The sequence below is a fragment of the Monodelphis domestica genome, chromosome 5 (genome assembly GCF_027887165.1).
Source record: "Monodelphis domestica isolate mMonDom1 chromosome 5, mMonDom1.pri, whole genome shotgun sequence".
In the NCBI taxonomy this organism is placed as follows: Eukaryota; Metazoa; Chordata; class Mammalia; order Didelphimorphia; family Didelphidae; genus Monodelphis; species Monodelphis domestica.
Window position 1 is genome coordinate 234,244,653 of NC_077231.1, and position 19,289 is coordinate 234,263,941.

The following is a 19,289-nucleotide window of genomic DNA, read 5'->3' on the forward strand; positions in this document are numbered from 1 at the left end:
GCTGTTACTCCATATCTGTTTTACTCCTTTTCACTAAAATTTTTTAGAGACATAAGAAAAAAAATACTTACCATCTGCCTTGAAACAATTTTAAGTCTAGCTAGGCAACTGGGGTTAAGTCATTTGCCCAGGGTCATACAGCTAATACAGAGATTGTTTTTAATGAATAATTCCATTTCCTTTCCTTTTCTTTTTAATTCTATAGGCTGGCTTCCAGTCTCAACTTGCAAGTGAAACTATTCTCCCCAAAGTTACCAGTGATCTCAGTTGCCAAAATCTTAATGACTTTTTTAATCTTAGTTTTTTAAATCTCTTTCTAGTCTTTGAGACTGTGAATCACCTTCTAATGATATAAATTACTATATCTTGCTTTTCCTATTTAGCTGAATGCGCCTTCTTGGTCTACTTTGTTGGATCTTTGTATGGGTCATGCCTCCTAAAAGTAGGTGTCCTGGTTCTCCTAGTTTCCTTTCATTTCCAGTTAACTATTGTCTTTCCTGAGCCTTCTTAATTATAATTTCTTCCCTCTACTGCCTTGGTCTCTTTGATTTGCTTGGTGATTTCATCAGCTCTCATGGATTCAGTTATCCTCTCTATGCTGATGAATCTCAGTTGTACTTATTTAGCTCTAACCTACAGACTTGTATCAAGTGCCTTTTAGACATCTTACACATCCCAGAGATGTCTTAAACTCATCATGTCCAAAACTGAACTTATTAACTTTCCTCTCAAAATCTTGCCTCCTTTCCTTCACTATTACTGTTAAGGACTGTGCTCCCAGTCACTCATATTCAGACCCAGAGATCTTCAGCTGTTCATTCCTCATCACTCATATTCATATTGCTATATTGCCAGTTTCTGCCCATGTAACCTTCTTAATATATAATATACCTCCATTTTGTTTTCTTAATACTGTCTTGTCCCTTTTCCTTTCTTTGTACTATTATCCTGGTGCAAGTCCTCATCATCTTCCCTCCTGGACTGTTGAAATAGCCTACTGACTGGTTTCTCTGCCTTAAGTGTCTTCTAACTTTAGTTTACCTTCCACTCAATTATCAATCAAATCAATTTTTATGAAGTACAGGTCTCACCTTGTCACCCAGGGAATTGGCTCAAGAAACTTCAGTGGTACTCAGTGCCCTTTACAACCTGGCCACTTCATACTTTTCCAATCTTGTTATACTTTACAGACCCCAACATATTCTTCTGATCCTGTGACAGCAGACTTCTTGGTGGCCTTTTCACAAGAAACTCTAGTTCATTTCTCCAGGCATTTTTAGTGATTATTCCCCATTCCTGTAATACTTCATCTCCACATCCTGGTTCTCCTAGTTTCCTTTCAGTTCCAGTTAACTATTGTCTTTCCTGAGCCCTCTTAATTATAATTTATTCCCTCTATTGATTATCTTTATAGCGTTTGTACATAGTGATTTTCATGTTGTCTCTTCTATTAGATTTAGCTCTTTGAGAGCAGAGAATACTATCTCTTGCCATTCTTTGTATACTTACTGTTTAGCAATTTGGCACTTATATGAAGAACATAAATAGATTTTACAGAATGAAACTATATGGAGGGATTGTGCTTTGAATCCAGAGAGGCTTAATACTATTGAAGATAAGCTTATGGAAATAAAATTGAGTTCCAGAGTTTAGATACTTTTATACATACATACACGTATTTTATTTATTTTAAAGCAGTGTCTCTTAACTTTTCTATGGAAAGGAAATTGAGGCCCATATAAATTAAGAAATTTGTTCAAGGTCACTAGACCAGGAGGGGTGAGGTTCTAATAAATAGCAAATTGACTTTGCTCTTACTTTTGTGCAAATGGGATTTTTGGCTCCTTGATTCTAATCTCTGTAGGAATAAATCTGTGTTGCCACTAGTTTCTCTTCCATCTTTTTAAGTCTAATCAGAATAACAGGAACATGTCTATCAAATGTTAGATATTAGAAGTTAACTAGAAGCAGCTTCCAAGCTTAAACTTCTTCTAGACATTTCAGACTTTTTTTTTGGCAGTTTTTACTCTAGCTAAAAAGATACTTTTTATGTCTTATGCTTTCCCACCTCCACATAGTTCAGTTTCTGCAATGTTGTATTTCCCCTCTTTTTCTACCTGCTCTTCAAGACTTAAATGAAATGGCACCCAATGAAACCATAGATGATTCATTGTTCCTAAGTTAGAAATGATCCTTTTTTATCTTGACCTAGCTTGCTGGTAGTACAGTACTAATTTTTTTCTCTGTTTTTCTGTATTAAATTAGTCTTGTTTCCATTCAGTTCTCCTTAGACAATCTTCTACACAGCTGCCAAAATAATCTTTGCAAAGTCTGGGTCTGATATGTTATTCCCTTCCTCCCAAATCCTCAGTGACTCCTAGATACTTTTAAGATGATGATGATGATGATGATGATGATGATAATGATAGCGGCATAGTGCTTTAGATACCTTTTCTCACCATAACTTTTTTTAAGGTTATTGCCTCTCATAAAAGATGAGGAAACTGGGGCTCATGAAGGAATGTACTATAGCTTCTTCAACTTGGAATTTAAAGACCTACTTTTTCAAGTTTATTTTATGCTGTTCTTCTAGTTTCTTTTCCAACTCAGTTGGACTTCATGCTATCTCCATTCCAAAAATGCCAAGCTCCCTCTCCTGACCGCTATATATTTTTCATGCTTACCCTTTTTAGAACTGTTCTCTTTCTTCAAGGCTTTTGCATATGCCACCTCCTGTAGAAAGCTTTTTTCTTTTTGTATTTTAACCATATTCTGTATTTTCTACTTATACCTCAAGCTATTAATCACTATATTCTGATGACTTTGCATCTTTTTTTTAGTATTATCTGTTAATTTAAATCATACTTGCTAACCATGTGGTGGCTTTCCTACAGATAATTAAAATATATAATATGTAACTACAATATTGTTTATTTCTTATATGTATTTATTTATATACTTATATATATTTATCACTTATATAATAATACTATTATATAACTACAATATGATTTATTATAAATATATAATAAATAATAATAAATATTCTTATCTAAGAGAAGCAAGTTTTCACATTAGCTATGTCAAAAAAAAATCTATGGTTCATCTCCTTGTCCCTGCCCTGTCTCCCCCATCCCCCTTCTTCTGATTACCTCCTCTTTCCTCAAGAAGGCTGGTAATGAGGGCAGCTGGGTGACTCAGTGGATTGAGAGCCAGACCTAGAGACAGGAGGGCCTGGGTTCAAATCTGACCTCAGATATTTTCCAGCTATGTGACCCTGGGCAAGTCACTTAACCCCCATTACCTAGCCTGTACCACTCTTCTGCCTTAGAACCAATACACTGCTTTGATTCTAAGACGGAAGGTAAAGGCTTAAAAAAAAAGGAAGGCTAACCCTAAACAATATAGTTTTTTCTAATCCTCCTAGTTTGTGCCCTTTTCATATTCAAATTATATTTGTTTACTTGCTCACAGATCATATTCCTTCACTCTTCAGTAGAATTTTAAGCTCTTTGAGAGTCAAGTCAATACCTGGCAGGTATTAAGGACCTAATAAATATTTAACTTATTTTACATTTATAAAAAACCACTGATGATAAGCTCCATGTGAGCAGGATTTGCATCTGTGACCTTTGAATAATAGATTCATAAATCTAAGCAGGAAGGGATCTCAGAGGCCATCTTTTCTAATTCCCCCATACGCCTCCAATTTTATAGATTCATAATTTTATAGACTAAGGTTCAGGGAGATTGAATACTTGCTCAAATTTATCACACAGATAACAGGCATCAGAAGTAGGATTTGTTCCTCTTCTTTTTATTTCAGAGTAATTTTTCTTTACCACCCATCACTAACTCCTTGAACGGTGTTTTTTGTATAATAGGTGATTAATGAATTAATCTAATTTAAAAATTGCATTCTTGGGAAACTTTCTTTTTCTTTTTGTTAATTTGTGTTTATTGAGAATGGAAAAGAAGTATTATTAAACCTCTATTAATTATCAGGCATATTGTGTCTAGTAACTTACAAATATTATCTCCTTTGATCCTCATAATAAGCATTGTCACTATCAATATCCCCATTTTACAGTTGAGGGAACTGAGGCAAACAGATGACTTGCCTTGTCTGTGCCCAGATTTGAACTCTCTTCCTGACTCAAGGCCCAGTGCTTTTATTCACATGAAGATCCCCCCCAGGTGATAGGTCCTCTTCCTAAGTTGCCTCTCCCCTAAAATAATTTCATATTTACTTTTTATATACAGTATATATTTCTAAGAGGATGATGCTATTTTAATATTCTATATTAATTATTTTGTTTTTGACAAAGTTCCCAGAATAAAATTTTTACATTTTTTGGTTGATGGTGTTGGTAAAAAAATTAGCTGTCCTCACCTTTCAGTGTATTTTTTTCCTCACAGATTAATAATATTTAATTCTGTTCAGACCTTAGAGATTGATGATCTAGTCTATCATTATATGGAAGAGGACATGGGCCAAGAATAACTTGCTAGGGGGAGAAGCTGATTCCTAGCTTATTACTACTTTCATTATAGTGTTATCCACTTTGGGGCTCTATATCTTTATACTGTGTGACTTTATGTTTTATTTGTATGTCAGCAAGTTAGTTAATCAGCATATATTATGTGTACCAGCATACATATACATTCAAGAGTTTTTATATACACATGGATCTATGTGTGTATATATTCACTTATCTTTGTGTATATATGTATAATTATATACTCACTACTCACATACATACATACATATTTACTTACCTATACTTACTATTGGAAGAGGGTTGAGGAAAGAAAATCTATAAATATGTATATAAACATTGTAAAACCTTAGAGCCATTAGTTAATTCCTTTTGTCTTACTATATGATGCTCGTTTATATGATAGAAAGTATAGTGCCTTAAGATGCTTTATTATAGAAATAGATATTGATTTGCTACTCTTTTCCCCCAGTGAACTTGAAGATGATTTGCTTGGAGAAGATTTGCTGTCTGGCAAAAAGGTAAGAAACAAGTAGATTTATTTGAAAATGAATCCTTAAAGTTCAGCTTCTTTTAAGTAGTAAGAATCAGTGTCTCGTAAAGGATGGAGGGTTATCTTTGGTGTCTGAAATCCTCTCTGCTGCATCCTAGCTAGGTGACCCTGGATAAGTCAGTGATCTACCCCTTAGTGTCATAGCTTAACATTCTGAGTTGCAGAATAATTACTCATCTAATTTGTTAAAGGGGGTTCAGTCACTAAGTGCTCCCTCCCCTGATGAAATTACAGATAGCTCCCTATCTCCCATACAAAACAAAACAAGCCTCTTTAAGTCATACCATAATAATGCATAGAAATTATGCCTTCATTAAAAGCTACATGTAAAATGAAATTGGGAATATTAAATAACTTAATTTCACTTTTTTGACAAGGTTACTAGATTTATAAAGAATATTCCTTAGATATAGAAGGACCCCAGAAAATCATTTGACAAAGTATTTCACTATCACATTTTTGAGCGAAATGGATACATTTATCCCTATGTTTGCGTATATAGATTTGGAACTGGGTGAACAAGAAGATCTAAAATGTCCAGCTCTGCACATTTGACTCTCATTTGGACCTTGATCCCTCTCCTGAATCCTGTCTTGTTCCTACATCTTTAATTGTTTGTTTACCTAATGTTCCATTCACATCTTTAACTCATGTTTAGGGTCCTAAAACAGAAATATTTCTTATATTCCTTGTTATGATTAGAATTCTCTAGAGATTGTATATCAATTTATAATTATTTATTAAAGAATGAAGAGCAGGTCAGAGAAAGAAAAAAAGGGATATAATCAAATGGCTGGTCACCTTGCTAACCTGAGCTCACTGCTCCTTGTTTCTGTTTACTCCTGCTGCTTGATCCTTGCTGCTTGCTGCTTAGTCAAAAAAGAGGGGTGAGATTCTTTGATAAATAACTTACACCTTAAGTCATTACTTTTTCTGGGTCTCCCCTCAGTTCGAGTCAGAGACCAGTCTTCTGGATTCCAGGAGTCACATGGGATAAGAGGCAAGGGTTTTCTGGGATGCCAGGGAGCCAAGAGGCTTCTGGCATTCTCCCAGAGTATGCATGTGTCCCCCTTATACAGATAAACCTTAGGCCTTGCTCTTAATCCTATCAAAGGGTAGGGATGAAACTGAAATGGATTTTGAAATTCAAAATTAAACTTTCCTTTTAAAAAAGAAAACGGGGTACAGATTTATCTTAAATTCTCACACCTTGAAACAACCATTTTTTTGAAGGGACCATCCTCCCAGTTATTCACTCTCATAACTTAAATTTCATCATTTGTCTCTTTTTTTCCCCCCTCATCCTTTACCTGTTGTCAAATGCTTTGCTGGGATTCTTCTATGTAAGGAATATTCTTTACTAACCCAATAACCTTATAAAAAAGAAATTATATGACTGTGTCATGATTTGTTCCTAATGACCCCATATTGGCTCTGAGTAAACATTGCCTCCTTTTTTAAGTATTCACAAACAATCCCTTTAAAAAATATGTTCTAAAAATTGACAGGAATTCACTCTAATTCAAGTGGAAGAAGGCAACAGATTGAGGGGAAAATTCCTAAATGTTAGAGATGCTCTAAAATGATTAAGTCATTCATTACCTCTTAACAAACCTACTTGTATATCATCTTTGGAATTCTTTCTCTTCAGTCATACAACCACTGTGCTAGTTCAGGTCCTTATCACTCTTGCCTGAACCATTTAATAGCCTCTTAATTGATTTCTTTACTTCAGATTTTTCCAGTGGATCTCTAGTCCATTTTTTATAGTGCTAACAAAATAATCTTATTAAGAGGATATCTGACCATCCTATCTCTGTACTCAGAAATATTCTCTATAGGACAAAATAGAAACAATTCAAGCAAGTATTTGATACCCCAAATCTGGTTTCAACTGGTTTTCCAGCTCCATTTTTGTACTATTACCTCACACAATCCTGAAATGTACTTTCCTAATCAGTATATTTTGGAATACTTATCTTCTTTAAGGCTGGGGTAAAGTATCAACTACAACTTCTTGTAAATTCCTTAATCTCCCTATTTCTTTCCCCTTTTTGGATAATCTCTTCGCCCCTCTTCAGATTAGGTGGTACACATGTATTTGTATATATACTTAATCTCTTAAGTAGAAATAAAAAGCTTAATCTCTTAAATAAAATTAGAATTTATTAAGGGCAAGGATTGTTTAATTTTGTCTTTGTATTTCAAGTGTGTAGGCAGTTTCTTGTATTTGGGATAACAATTTGTTAAAGTGGTTTGAATTCCAGTTTAATGTCTTAATACCGTAGTATCCAATGGAACCTAGAAATTTGTCTAGGCAGATCATGGGGAGGTGTTTTGGTGCTATAGAAAGGGTCTCATTTCCTCATTTATAAAATTAAGGATTGGGCTAGATTACTTTAACTCTTAATCAGTGGTCCTGTGATTTGTATTACTAGACAACATGTTTCAATTGCAAAAGGTTAAAAATAATTTGAACATTATAAATTGACCATTTTTGTGATGTTTATAGAAAGGACAAATAATAAATTGTTGAAAAAATTTTTTCATACAGAATCAGTCAGACTTGTCAGATGAAGAACTAAATGATGATCTTTTGCAAAGTGATAATGAAGATGAACTAAATTTCAGGTACCTTATTAAATTCAAATTTTTTACATTTTGTTTTTACTTGAATGAAGAAAAGTATACATATGTTTGTATGTTTACATGCATTAAAACTGCATGCCATATACTCATACTTAAAACATATGCTTGAAGAGTTCGTTCTGATGTTTGTGTCTGAAATAATTTTTTTTGTTTACATTCTAATGTGTATATACATAGTTTCTATATATTTAGTATATATACAAATAAATGATTTAAAAATTAATGAAAATTTCATGTTAAATTTATTGATATGTTGAGTGGAGATCAACAAATCTGTGAAAAAAATTTTTATTTTTTAAAAACCCTTACCTTCCATCTTGGTTCCAACTCAGAAGAGTGGTATGGACTAGGCAATGGGGACCAAATGACTTGCCCAGGGTTGCACAGCTGAGAAGTGTCAGAGGCCGGATTTTGAACCTAGTCTGAGGCCGAATTTGAACCTAGGACCTCACATCTCTAAACCTGGCTCTTAATCCACTGAGCTACCCAGTTGCCCCTAAATATATGAAAAATTTGAAAACACATAAATCCTGTTATTAAAACCAGTTAATTTAAATTGTGGCTAATAGCCTGTGAGGATCCTATGAAGATTCTCTTTTTACAACTTTGATTACAGTTTTGCCATACCATTTTATTTCAAGGATGAATATTTTGGAAATGTTCCTTTGGATTCATAATTTGTTTTACTATGATCATTGTTATTTTTCAATCTGTTTTTGTTGAAATACTTTCCAAGTATCTATCAGAAATTGAATTATTAGTATATTTTAGAACAGGGGATAATTGATTATTTTCTGCTTTTTTGCTAAACTTTTAAGGGAAAAGTCAGGGGAAATAATTTGACATTCAGTAACTGATATAGAAAAGGAAATTTGATATTTTATGGTGTTATATTTTTGTTCTTGTCTTAAATATATTTTAAGTCATATTAAACTGATATAATTCAGTAGGTATTTGTTACTTTATGCTTGGCTATTAACACATGTTTTTTTCAACCCAAGTTATTACTTTTCTCCATGAATTTCTTTGATTTCAGAGAATTTCTTTGATTTCAGAATTTTCTTTATTTCATATGGTATATCAAATCATCATTTGGAGTTAGTCATTCATATTTTTTAAAGTATTAGCTTATTTATAAATCTGACTTTTTTCCCTGTCTTCATTAGTTTCTGTTTTTTGTTTCTTTAGATAAAATAATATTTTATGCTTGTTAATATTTTTAACCTTTTAAACACTTATAAATAGGATTTATTATAAATAAATTATTAAACATTTGAAAGTTTATAATTATATATTATAGTAGAGAATTACTTAACATAAATTCTACATTTAAAAAAGTATGGTGAGAAATAGTTAAAATAAAAATATTTCTGTTAATATTATAGATATGGTTGTAATTTCAAAGTACTTGAAAATATAATTTTAGCTTTTTTTTTTTTTTAGTTTTTATTATCAAAATTTGAAATTGCATTCAGTTTTTCCATCTACCCTCAAGGATTTTTGCCTTATATACCTGAGACCATCTGGTTGATTTGATTATCTTGATCAAATAGTCTGTGGCTGATGATTTTGTGAATTGAGTCATACAATATGTAAAGCTTCATTTTAGATCACTGCTTAAGGAAATATGAATTATTTGCCTATATTGTTATGTTAAATTCTCACTGTGGTTTAAATTTCGGTAGCAAAAAATTTGATAAGCTTTTTGCATTAATGTCTAATTGTATGGTTCATTTTGTTTATGTTTGTCCACTTTAGTTCTCAGGGTGTCACAATTAGTCTTAATCCTAAATCTGGCATGGTTACATCATTTGAACTCTCCGACAATACTAACGATCAATCTGTAGAACATGAATCGGAATATGAACAAGGAGAGGATGAAATGATTTATCACAAATCTGATGGATCTGAATTATACCCTCAAGACTATACTGAAGAGGAACAATATGAAGGCCATGATGCTGAGTTGACAGAAGACCAAATAGAATATGTGGAAGAACAGGGGGAGGAAGAAATTGACAATGATGAAGTGCTAGACATTGAAATCAATGAACCTCTAGATGAATTTCCAGTGAGTCTTTTTCTTTTGTACCTCCAAAGATAACATTTCTTTTCTTGCATAGGTTTTTAGACTGATTTGAAATCTATTTACTTCCCTTGGGAGTGAGGGAAATTAGACCTATTATCACTGTCTGCCAGTTTCTTTATCTAGGCTATGACAAAGTTTGTGTTGACAGCTTGTTTGGCGGTAGGTAATGCTTCTTTGTCATGCTGGAAAGCTGCTGAGAATCATGACCTTGAGGATTGTGTCCATAAGGAAGAAAACAGCTTTGTGTGGTGGAGATACACTGCCAATTGTTAGAAGTACTTAATGCAAAAGCTTTTATCCAGGCTTTAGACAAGATCTGATAAAGTCCTTCGAAGGTGAAAAGATTATTGACCTGCTAAAGACATCTTTAAGGTGCTAATATTCGAAAGTGATTGATGTCCTGCTCATTCATCTTTTTTGTAACTGAGAACTGTCTAAAACAGAATAAAGAGATTGTAGGTTAGTTTAGAAAAATATCACCTATATAATTTGTTATTTGTAATCAAGGTGGAAGAGACTGTGTTGATTTTAATTTTAGGGATTGTGGTTTTTCCTATTAAAAACAGTAAATTATAGTTATTTTTACATGTCTTATTTAGTCTTCATGGGAAAAATATCTAAATAAATATTTAAATGAAGTTTAGTGTGAAAAACAATGATCATGTTCATAATACTTATCTATTTCAGTTTCTGTAAAAGTTGTTATTAGTCCATTTCTCTGTCTCCATTTACTAGTGAACTAGAGTTCTTTAGGTGAAGCAAAAGTAAAGAGATGATGGATGATTTTATTGGGTCAAGGTGGTATAGCCTTGTAGTGGTATATTTTGAATAATTGTGTTTTAATATTTGACTCCTATTGCAAACATCTGTGAATATTAAAGTGTATCTTCATACAGTGGTTTTAATGAAGAGACCCAAAAGTGTTAGCTAGGTGTGCATTGAGGAAGGGAAGGGATAGTGACAAAGGGAGGATGATGAAACAGTGGTAGTAAAAACAATTAAATTGGTTGTTTCTGGGAATGATTAAGAGATCATTGTGGATGAATGAGAGATGATGGGTAGAGGGACAGGAAGTTGGATGGCCACTTTGGTGGGGTAGGGTGGAAGTAGTAGTGGTAGTGGTGGTAGTATGATCTGCAATATCATTTTCTGGACATCTGGAGCTCTTGGTGATGATTGGTTCTCCCTGCTCCCTCTGATCCCCCATCCTTGCCTCAAAACTCCTTTTGACTAGTAAGCTTTCCATGTGACTTACTCCTCTTCCCTCACTAGTCACCTATCTCTACTGCTGTCATGAAGCTGCTCTTTCCCTTTCCTGAAGAACTAAAGGAAAGCACCCTTGAATTTTTTCCTGGACTTACCTTCTGATTGAAGTGTAGAAATTTATGGTAGGAATGCACAAAGTAACCTGGCAGAGTTTATCCTTTTAAATTGAATTTTCTTAAAGGGGAGATAAAGAGAGCTATTTTAATTCTGAGCTCTTTTAAATGTGCTAAATTATTTTTATACAATGACTATTTGATTCAGTTTCCTTGTCTGTAGAATAAAGGAGCTATACTGGATCAATGATCCTTTACCGTAACCTTTTCTTTGTCTGGGGTAGTCTGTGAACTCCTCAGAATATTGTTTGTTGCCTAGTACCTAATTGGAAGGAAATGCTAAATGGCAATTGGCAGTTAGTAAATATAAGAATGCAGTGTCACCTGCACCCCCAAATAAGGTCACTGAAACCCCTCCCCCCAATCTTTTCACATACCCTGGGCTGTAGATGATCTATTAAGGTCAATTTTTAAGATCTAAAATTCTATAATTCTCTCTAGGGAGAGACAGAATTTTCAAATTGAGGAAATTTCCTTATCTGTATCTGAGCAGAGTTTGCTGCAAAAGGAATTTATGTAAAGCGATTCTTTTAATATAACATCTGGAGTCTTGGCAATAGAATTGTCATAAGTACGCATACAAAATAATAAATTTTGAAGCTTTAAGCAATTTAGTTGTTTCTTTCACTAGTCTCAGAGGGTACCCTAACACTTTGATTATAATTTTATGTACACTGTAATTTTTTAAAAATGGTTTTCTGACATTTATTATTCTGTAAGATTTGGGGCTTTTCAGGCATATTTTTCCGAAAACACTAGTTTTTTTAAATCAGTTTTTTGGTATGGGAGTTGATAACATTACATACAACTTAGTCATGAAATATGTAGTGTTTGCTTAGCAGTGGAAACATCCTGGTTGAGGAAGGGTGCATATGAAATGTTGTTTTTTTGTAATGAAATTAATAATATTTTTAAATTAAACAATTCCCTCATTAGCAAGGGTTTTCATGTCAAAAATACTGTTGGTTTTGTTACTGTTATACATTTGCCAAGTGCTGGTAGTTGGCCATAAAATCAGGAGGAGAAGCTTGATCTCCTAAGCATTTAGGACAGGATGGAGGCATAAAATCATTAAAATTTGACAAAGTTTGCATATGCTGTTAATCAGAGTCAATTTGTGACTTGTAACTTAGGATTTCAGTTTAACTGTATAATTATATTTATTAGTAAATGGTCATGGTGGATAGACTTTCTGATATTTTGCAAACAAAATATTATTTAGGGCCTTTTAATTCATGTCAGCATGATATTTCAGAAAAAATGAACCGAAAGTTTTAGGATAGAGAGTATGGAATTTAAAAATATTTAATTTTATTATATTTGTGGAGTACCCTGCTAATTGAACTCTTTTTCTGTATATCTTGGTTAAAAATTTAATTTTACAATGCTCATACTCTGGATTTACTTGAAGTTCCGAAATGGTACTTGACATGAATAACATCTAGTGGTATCCAGTGTGATTAATTGGATGATGTTAGTATTTTCTGGGAAATAAAATGGAAGCTAAAAAATTGTGAAGCATTCTTGAGATATAAAAGAAAGAAGTTTGTTATGTTAAGTAATTCATTTTCAATGCTGAAAAAAAAAGACCATGACCAATATTAAGATACAACTAATTCTCATTAATTCAAGAAATGAGTGCCTAGTTAGTATATTACATAGGTTTTCTTTTTTTTCCCCTTCCCCTTTTCCTGTTGTCTAAATTTTAATGTTCATTGAAGAGTAGTTGGGATACTACAGAGATAGAAAAGGATTCAAGTAAAATCTGTCAGTTTTGTTTCTATAATTATCAGCTCTGATTTTTTAAAAGTGGGATTGAGTTGAAATTAATGTGACTAAAATCGACATAAAACCTTGCACATCATAGGCTCTTAATTAGTGCTTATTAAAAAGTGGATTTAAAGACTTCGATTATATTTGTACAGGCAATTGAAAGTTTGACTTCTAGTTGTCTTAATGCTTTCTTCATTTCTGATTGCACTCAGTTTCCGTTTGAACAGAAAGAACTCTTTCCCCTAGCATCGGGCAGGGAAAGAAAAAACATGAATTTTTAAACAGGGCTCCCTGTAAGTAAAAACTGAAACATTATTTAAAAACTTAGTGTTTAGGCAGCATGATATACCTCTCATTTATGACCTATTTGGGGTCTCATTTACATTGTCTGAACCTGACTTTAGGCACATTATTCCCAGAAAAGTTTACTGGAATGACAGCATGATTCGTGATGATAAAGTGTTTAAAAAAAAGATACGTGAGAAAAACTTTTCTCTTTAATGGCTATTAGGATGAAGAATACATGCAGTCTTATGGTGGGCCGCAAGGAATGCAAGAGCAAGACTATGTGGCTGAAGATGAATTAGAGGAGATGGCTGATTCCCAAGCCGCTCCTGAATCTGAAGAGGTATTTTATTCATCTTTTAAGAAGGTCAAAGAGTTGCTGATTGTTCAGATTTTAAGTAAAAACTTCTGTTTAGGATTAGTTAAAAACGACAAAGGCAAATAATTTTTAAAAATCTTAGTTTTCTGTAGAACCTTTCAGATATAAGTTCTGGAAGGCTGACTTTTTGAAAACTGAGAGTTAACTTTTAGTGCCCAAATATTTTACTTAACTTTTAAAAATACCTGAAATAACTTTTAAAAACTTGCTATATAACTTCACTGCCTTCTTAAAATATACCAAGCATCATTTAATCTTTTGTTGATTATTCAGGGTCATTGTTATGATAATAGTGATCCTTTAGATGTATATGGTGCTAAACTTTGGCAAAATGGATACCAACCTCTTCAGTACCTCAGCACCTTTTTACTGAGAGGGAGGGGAAAGCCACAGAATTATTTTGTAACCCCTTTTGTATAGAATTATAGATAACTTGCTTGTTATATTTCTCTTACTAAGGCCATAAAGTCTTTTTCTTCCCCCCTAAAGCCATCCTTTTGAAAATACCAGTTCCATTGACTAGCTATTTAGCCTATTTGTTTATCCTAGCCTCTTTTTTATGTTTTTCAGGTAGCGGCACTTGCTCAGAGCCAGAGCCTTAGGTGTTCTCATTTAGGCAGGTGCTTTAAATGATAGTGTTCCATATCTAAGGTGACTCTTTCTGCAAAGGATTTGGACTTCTATCATGCAGGGGTTAGGGGGTGGCTAAGCATCTTTCTCTCTGTTTCTTCCTCTCATTCTCTCCCAACTTAATGATCTTATTGATAGTGAGTACAGTTCAGCTATCCCTCTACATTTTGTAGTTTTAGAGAATTTCCTGGAAGCATTGAGAGGTTAAGTGACTCATTGTGGCCCCAAAGCTATTGAGTTTGAGAGAGTACTTACACCCAGGTCTTTCTGGCTATATGGCCAGCCCTGTCTGTTATGCTCTGATGCCTCTAGTATACAATTTGCTTTTTAAGTCTGATGCCTTTTGTATTTCATACCACTATAATCCTACCTGATTAATCCAAACCCCCAAATTGAACTTTTCCTTGTAATAAAGAAAACGTTCAGCAAAACTTAACCAGGCAAGGAAGTATGAGAACATATACCATATTCTTACCTTTAGTTCTTCACCTTTGTACCAGAATGAGGGTGAGGTGTTTCATTACTTGGAGAAAATGAACTGGCAATAAAAAGGAGAAGGATTTGCTCTCCAGGGTTAAGTGTCCTTGAAGGCATGGAGTTTCTGTACCCTCTGCCGAGAGGATAGGAATGAAGCAACAGTGTGTTATGGTAAAAGCATGCCAATCCTTGATGTCAGAAGGCCTGTCCTTTAGTGAAAACTAAAGGACAGAATTGTAAGATTGTGATCAACTTAAGAGAAAGAGAACATATAGGTTTGTACATGACTAGAAACAGTGATGGAGTAATAGACAATTTTTTTTTCATCATCTTGATTCTGGTTAGCAAGATAATATTTCTTTCCTTGGTGGAGAGGTTGGGAACTGCCCACGAGTAAAATTGTATATATACTGCTATTTTGCTGTCACCCTTTTAACAAACCAAGATCAAATACTTTCCCTTCCTGGAAGCCTTTTCTCAATCCCTGGCAACTTCCCCCTCCTACCTACCAAGTTGTCTTCATTGGGTTTCTTTTTTTACTTTATTAGTAGTGCTTTGTTCCTCTCTGCTTCATTTTCCACCTTAGTCAGTTTTCATATATTAGTTTGTATATAGGTGTTTGTGGATCACCCAACTACCCTACAGATTCATTACAGTTTAGTAAACATTAAATGCCTACAGTATACAAGAGCAAGACAACAATGAAACTACAAAGGAGCTTACATTCTACTTTTCTATACCTATCATTAATCTTGATACCCTCTCTGTTGTTTAGAACAGTACTCTGTACATAATTATTTTAAGTAAGTTGATGTGTGTTCACAATTATTCCAGCTACTTTTGCCAATAAGAAAGAAGCATAAAGTGCTTTTTTTCTTCTTCTGTGCTTATGGTTTGGTCATAGTTTAGGATGATGGCTTACTTTTGGACTTTGTATATTAGGTTGACATTCAACTTTAAGGGAAACTTTGTATGTGCAACTGATAGTCTTAATGCTTTGCATTCACTTGAATTTTTGGTCCCTTTTTTGGTTCTTTTGTCCATAAACCTGAATGTCTATCATGTAACAGGGATAGTCCAATGTTGTTTTACCTAAACTCTTTACCATGTTTTCTTTAGATGGTTTGTTATTGATACTGTATTACTTATTTTACAGCATATAATCTAATCTTATAATATCAGACTCTAGCAGTATAACCTGTTTTCATTTAGAATCAATCAACACGTGTTTATTTAATGCATACTTTGGGTGATGGAGAGGGAGACAAAGAAATATAAGTAAAATTTACATAAGTATACTTATGAATATATGAATACTTATGTAAGTAAAAAGCATAGTAGTAGAGAGCTGGCGTCAAAGCCAGAAATTCCTGGGTTCTAGGCTAGCCTCTGACAAGTATTTCTTTTGTGACCATGGGTAAGTTACTTAACTTTTCAGGATTTGAGACAATTCTGGAGACTCTTTAAGTTACAGAGATAAAGTCACGAGTCTGGGCTATATTCATATAACATATATGTATAGGCATATGTGGTAGAATTGCAATATTTAACCAGAACATGTATTTTTTTCCACTACTTTGTTTATTTTAAAATTAAGAAACTTAAGAGCTTGCAGATATACTCTTTAGGTAATCTAACCTATACCTGGATACCATTTTTTATTTTTCTCCACAGAGCAATACAGACTTTTTACCTTTCATAAACCTCCAACTTTATTTTTCATCTCTCCTAATTTGGACATGTCTATTCTAGAAGATTTAAATAGATAAATGAAATTCTATTCCATAGATTAGAAAATTAAAAAATAGTCTTAAGTGTTTTGTCCTGATTTTGGATTTGAGTGAGTTCTCTTTGCTTTCAGACTTCGATTTCATGGTTAAAGCAGTATTTATCTACTTTTTTAGGGCCATCACTTAAAAAAGCTTCACATTCCATATTTAGGACTTTATTTAAAGAACTAAATTATTTTTAAATACTACAGTTGTTGAACACCTTATTCTATGAGTTTTCTTGAAAATGAATCAACAAGCATTTAGTAAGTTCTTACTATTTGCCCTAAATTGCACTGTTTCTGGGGATATAGCTGTAGAAGCGGAGAGTTCCCAGATTCCAAGGAGGTTATATTCTATTAGAAATTAAATTTTAAAAACCAAATCCTGCTCTTCTCTTGAATTTTTTTCAGCCTCTTTTCCCTCTCCTCACACCATAGAAAGAATTATCCAGCAGAATTCTGTTCTTAAAGCTTATTTTCATTTTTGAAAATGTAGCACCTGTTCACCATCTCTTAACTTTCCCAGGACATCTCCTTTCCTAGTTGGGACTAAATCCTTTTTTTGTCTTAAAGACTTTTTAAAATAAATTTTTATGTAGGCCAATTAAAGTTTCTAAATGCCCCCTCCGCCCTTTAAAAAACCCACACTGTGTATTAGAATTGATATTAGGTATTGGCTCCAAGGCAGAATAGTGTTAAGAACTAGGCAATGGGGGTTAAGTGATTTGTTCCAGGATCACACAGCCAGGAAGTGTCTGAGGTCCAGTTTGAACCCAAGACCTCTTGTCTCCAGGTCTGTTAAATACCTTTTACTAGAGCCATAATTGGACTAGTTTAAGTCAAGCCATTAACATTCACTCTTACTTTACTACTTTTAGTGTTAGTGAGACTAAGATTTAAAGAACTTTGGTTATTAAAAAAATAGAGCCAAAGGAATTTTGGGTTCTAGTCCAGAATCTATGACCTACTACCACGGGAATGCATGTATGGAACATAAGGCACCCAAAGAGGGCCTCTGAGACTGCAACCCTGCCTTCTCTTCCTGTTGGTAAGGTCATAACATCATGTGGCAGGGTGGGGAGTGAGTCTTGCCAAGTGTTGCTTCATGGTGATCTCAAGTGGCCACTAGTGGGCCATGCTGAGTACAAGGAATGGGTAATTAGCACAGTGGGTTTTGACTTCTTTGATTAATGGTTTGATAGTAAATAGGGGATGGCACTGTCAAGGATGGGTTTTTGGTTCAAACTGTTCTTGTGTATAGACTGAGGGTATGACTTTAGGTAGGAAAGATGATGCTAACAATAGTAAACATAGCTAGCATATATAATACTTTAAGGTTTGCAGAACTCTTTACAAATAATATCTCATTTCATCCTCATAGGAACTTTGGGACTTAGGCAATATAATCCCTACTTTACAGATGAAGCAGATAGATAGGTTAAGTGACTTGCCCAAGGTCACATAGCTTGTGTCTGAGACCAGATTTGAATTCTGATTTCCCTCACTCCAGACCTAACATTCTCTCTGCTGCACCACTTAGTTGCTCCCAAATAACATGTATGTAGCACTTTAAAGTTTGAAAAGTGCATTATAATCCCATTTTATGCTCTTACAACAGACTTACAAGAGGCTATTATCATACCCTTTCTGCATATAAGGAAACTAAGGCAAGTAAGTTTAGTAACTAGCTTAGAGCCATAGCTAGTATCGCAGCTAGAGAGGCAAGACTTGAACTTAAATCTTCCTCATTCCAAATCCAGTGCTCTATTTACTGCCCCTTTAGCAAGAAGGAAAACCACTTTTTCCATTTAGGTTGTAGGGAAGAAAGAAAAGATGACTGAGAATCTTGAGAAATAAACAAAAGGATTGCTGTATATTTGTGAGAGCTAAATTGAGATTAACAAAAATTTGTAGCTGAGAAACATCCAAATTTCAGATTCAAAATTTTTTTTCCACAGCTACCTTACCTACTTGCTTTTGTTTTATATTAACAGTTTGGCCATAAGGATAGGTGAGCTTTTTAAAAAGTATAAATTCTTAAGGTTGACTTCTTTGGATGATATAGCTTCTTATTGAAGATTATAAATTTTTTTAGTGGGGAGGGGAGAAATTTCATGATTTCAGGGTAAGAAGGAAACTGATTTGAGGTAAATGGACAACATTTCCCCTTAAATGTATTAACATTTGAGATGTTATGGCTAAGCTTGTATTTAATACACGTATATTTGACTATAACATACTTATCTGTAGTTACAACAGTGTTTGCAGATGTCTTATTTTATATTTTGGAAGTTGACCTTTCATGCAGGAAAAAAAGCATGAGAAAGGGAAAAAACCAATGAAAAAGAACTGATTTTTATTAGTTGATATATCTGAGCTCTTTTATGCCTGTACTTTATGAAAACTTGTTTTTTTCTAAGAATTTTAAATGGGCAGTGAAATCATCTGGCAGTCTATATAAAAGGTACTTGTAGAGAAAATGATTTGATTAACTTCTAAATGTTTTACTTCTCAAAATGAATATTATATTTATACCTTCTTAAATAGTAGGACAAAATTATAGGAATGTTATTCTTGTGACTATTTTAGCCTGTAGTGATAAATAAATCCTTTTGTCATGTTGCAATACTGAGATGAACTGTGTGGTATGTGCAATAAAATTTATTGAGAAGCAAAAGGGGTTTTAGATTGTGATTATTATAAATGTTAATGTAATTGAACAAAATACATGAAAAGGGATTAAATTTAAATAAAATTCAGGTAGGCAGATTTATTTAAGAAATATTTATGATAAATTGATGGCAG

At 33.6% G+C, this 19,289-nt stretch overlaps 1 protein-coding gene across 11 annotated transcripts in view; it reads left to right on the top strand.

The window, feature by feature from the left end:
- The window catches only part of RBM33 (RNA binding motif protein 33), a 184,092-nt gene that overhangs the window by 26,300 nt on the left and 138,503 nt on the right, over window positions 1-19,289 (top strand). For 7 of the 11 annotated variants that reach the window (XM_007504671.3, XM_007504674.3, XM_056799955.1 and 4 more), the window contains exons 3-5: window positions 4,972-5,020; window positions 7,607-7,683; window positions 9,460-9,772. In XM_007504671.3, the coding sequence (XP_007504733.1) occupies window positions 4,972-5,020; window positions 7,607-7,683; window positions 9,460-9,772 (439 nt within the window). Of the gene's footprint in view, window positions 1-4,971; window positions 5,021-7,606; window positions 7,684-9,459; window positions 9,773-13,453; window positions 13,571-19,289 lie in introns of all 11 variants that reach the window. The other 4 variants (XM_007504663.3, XM_007504664.3, XM_007504673.3 and 1 more) reach the window with 1 other exon arrangement.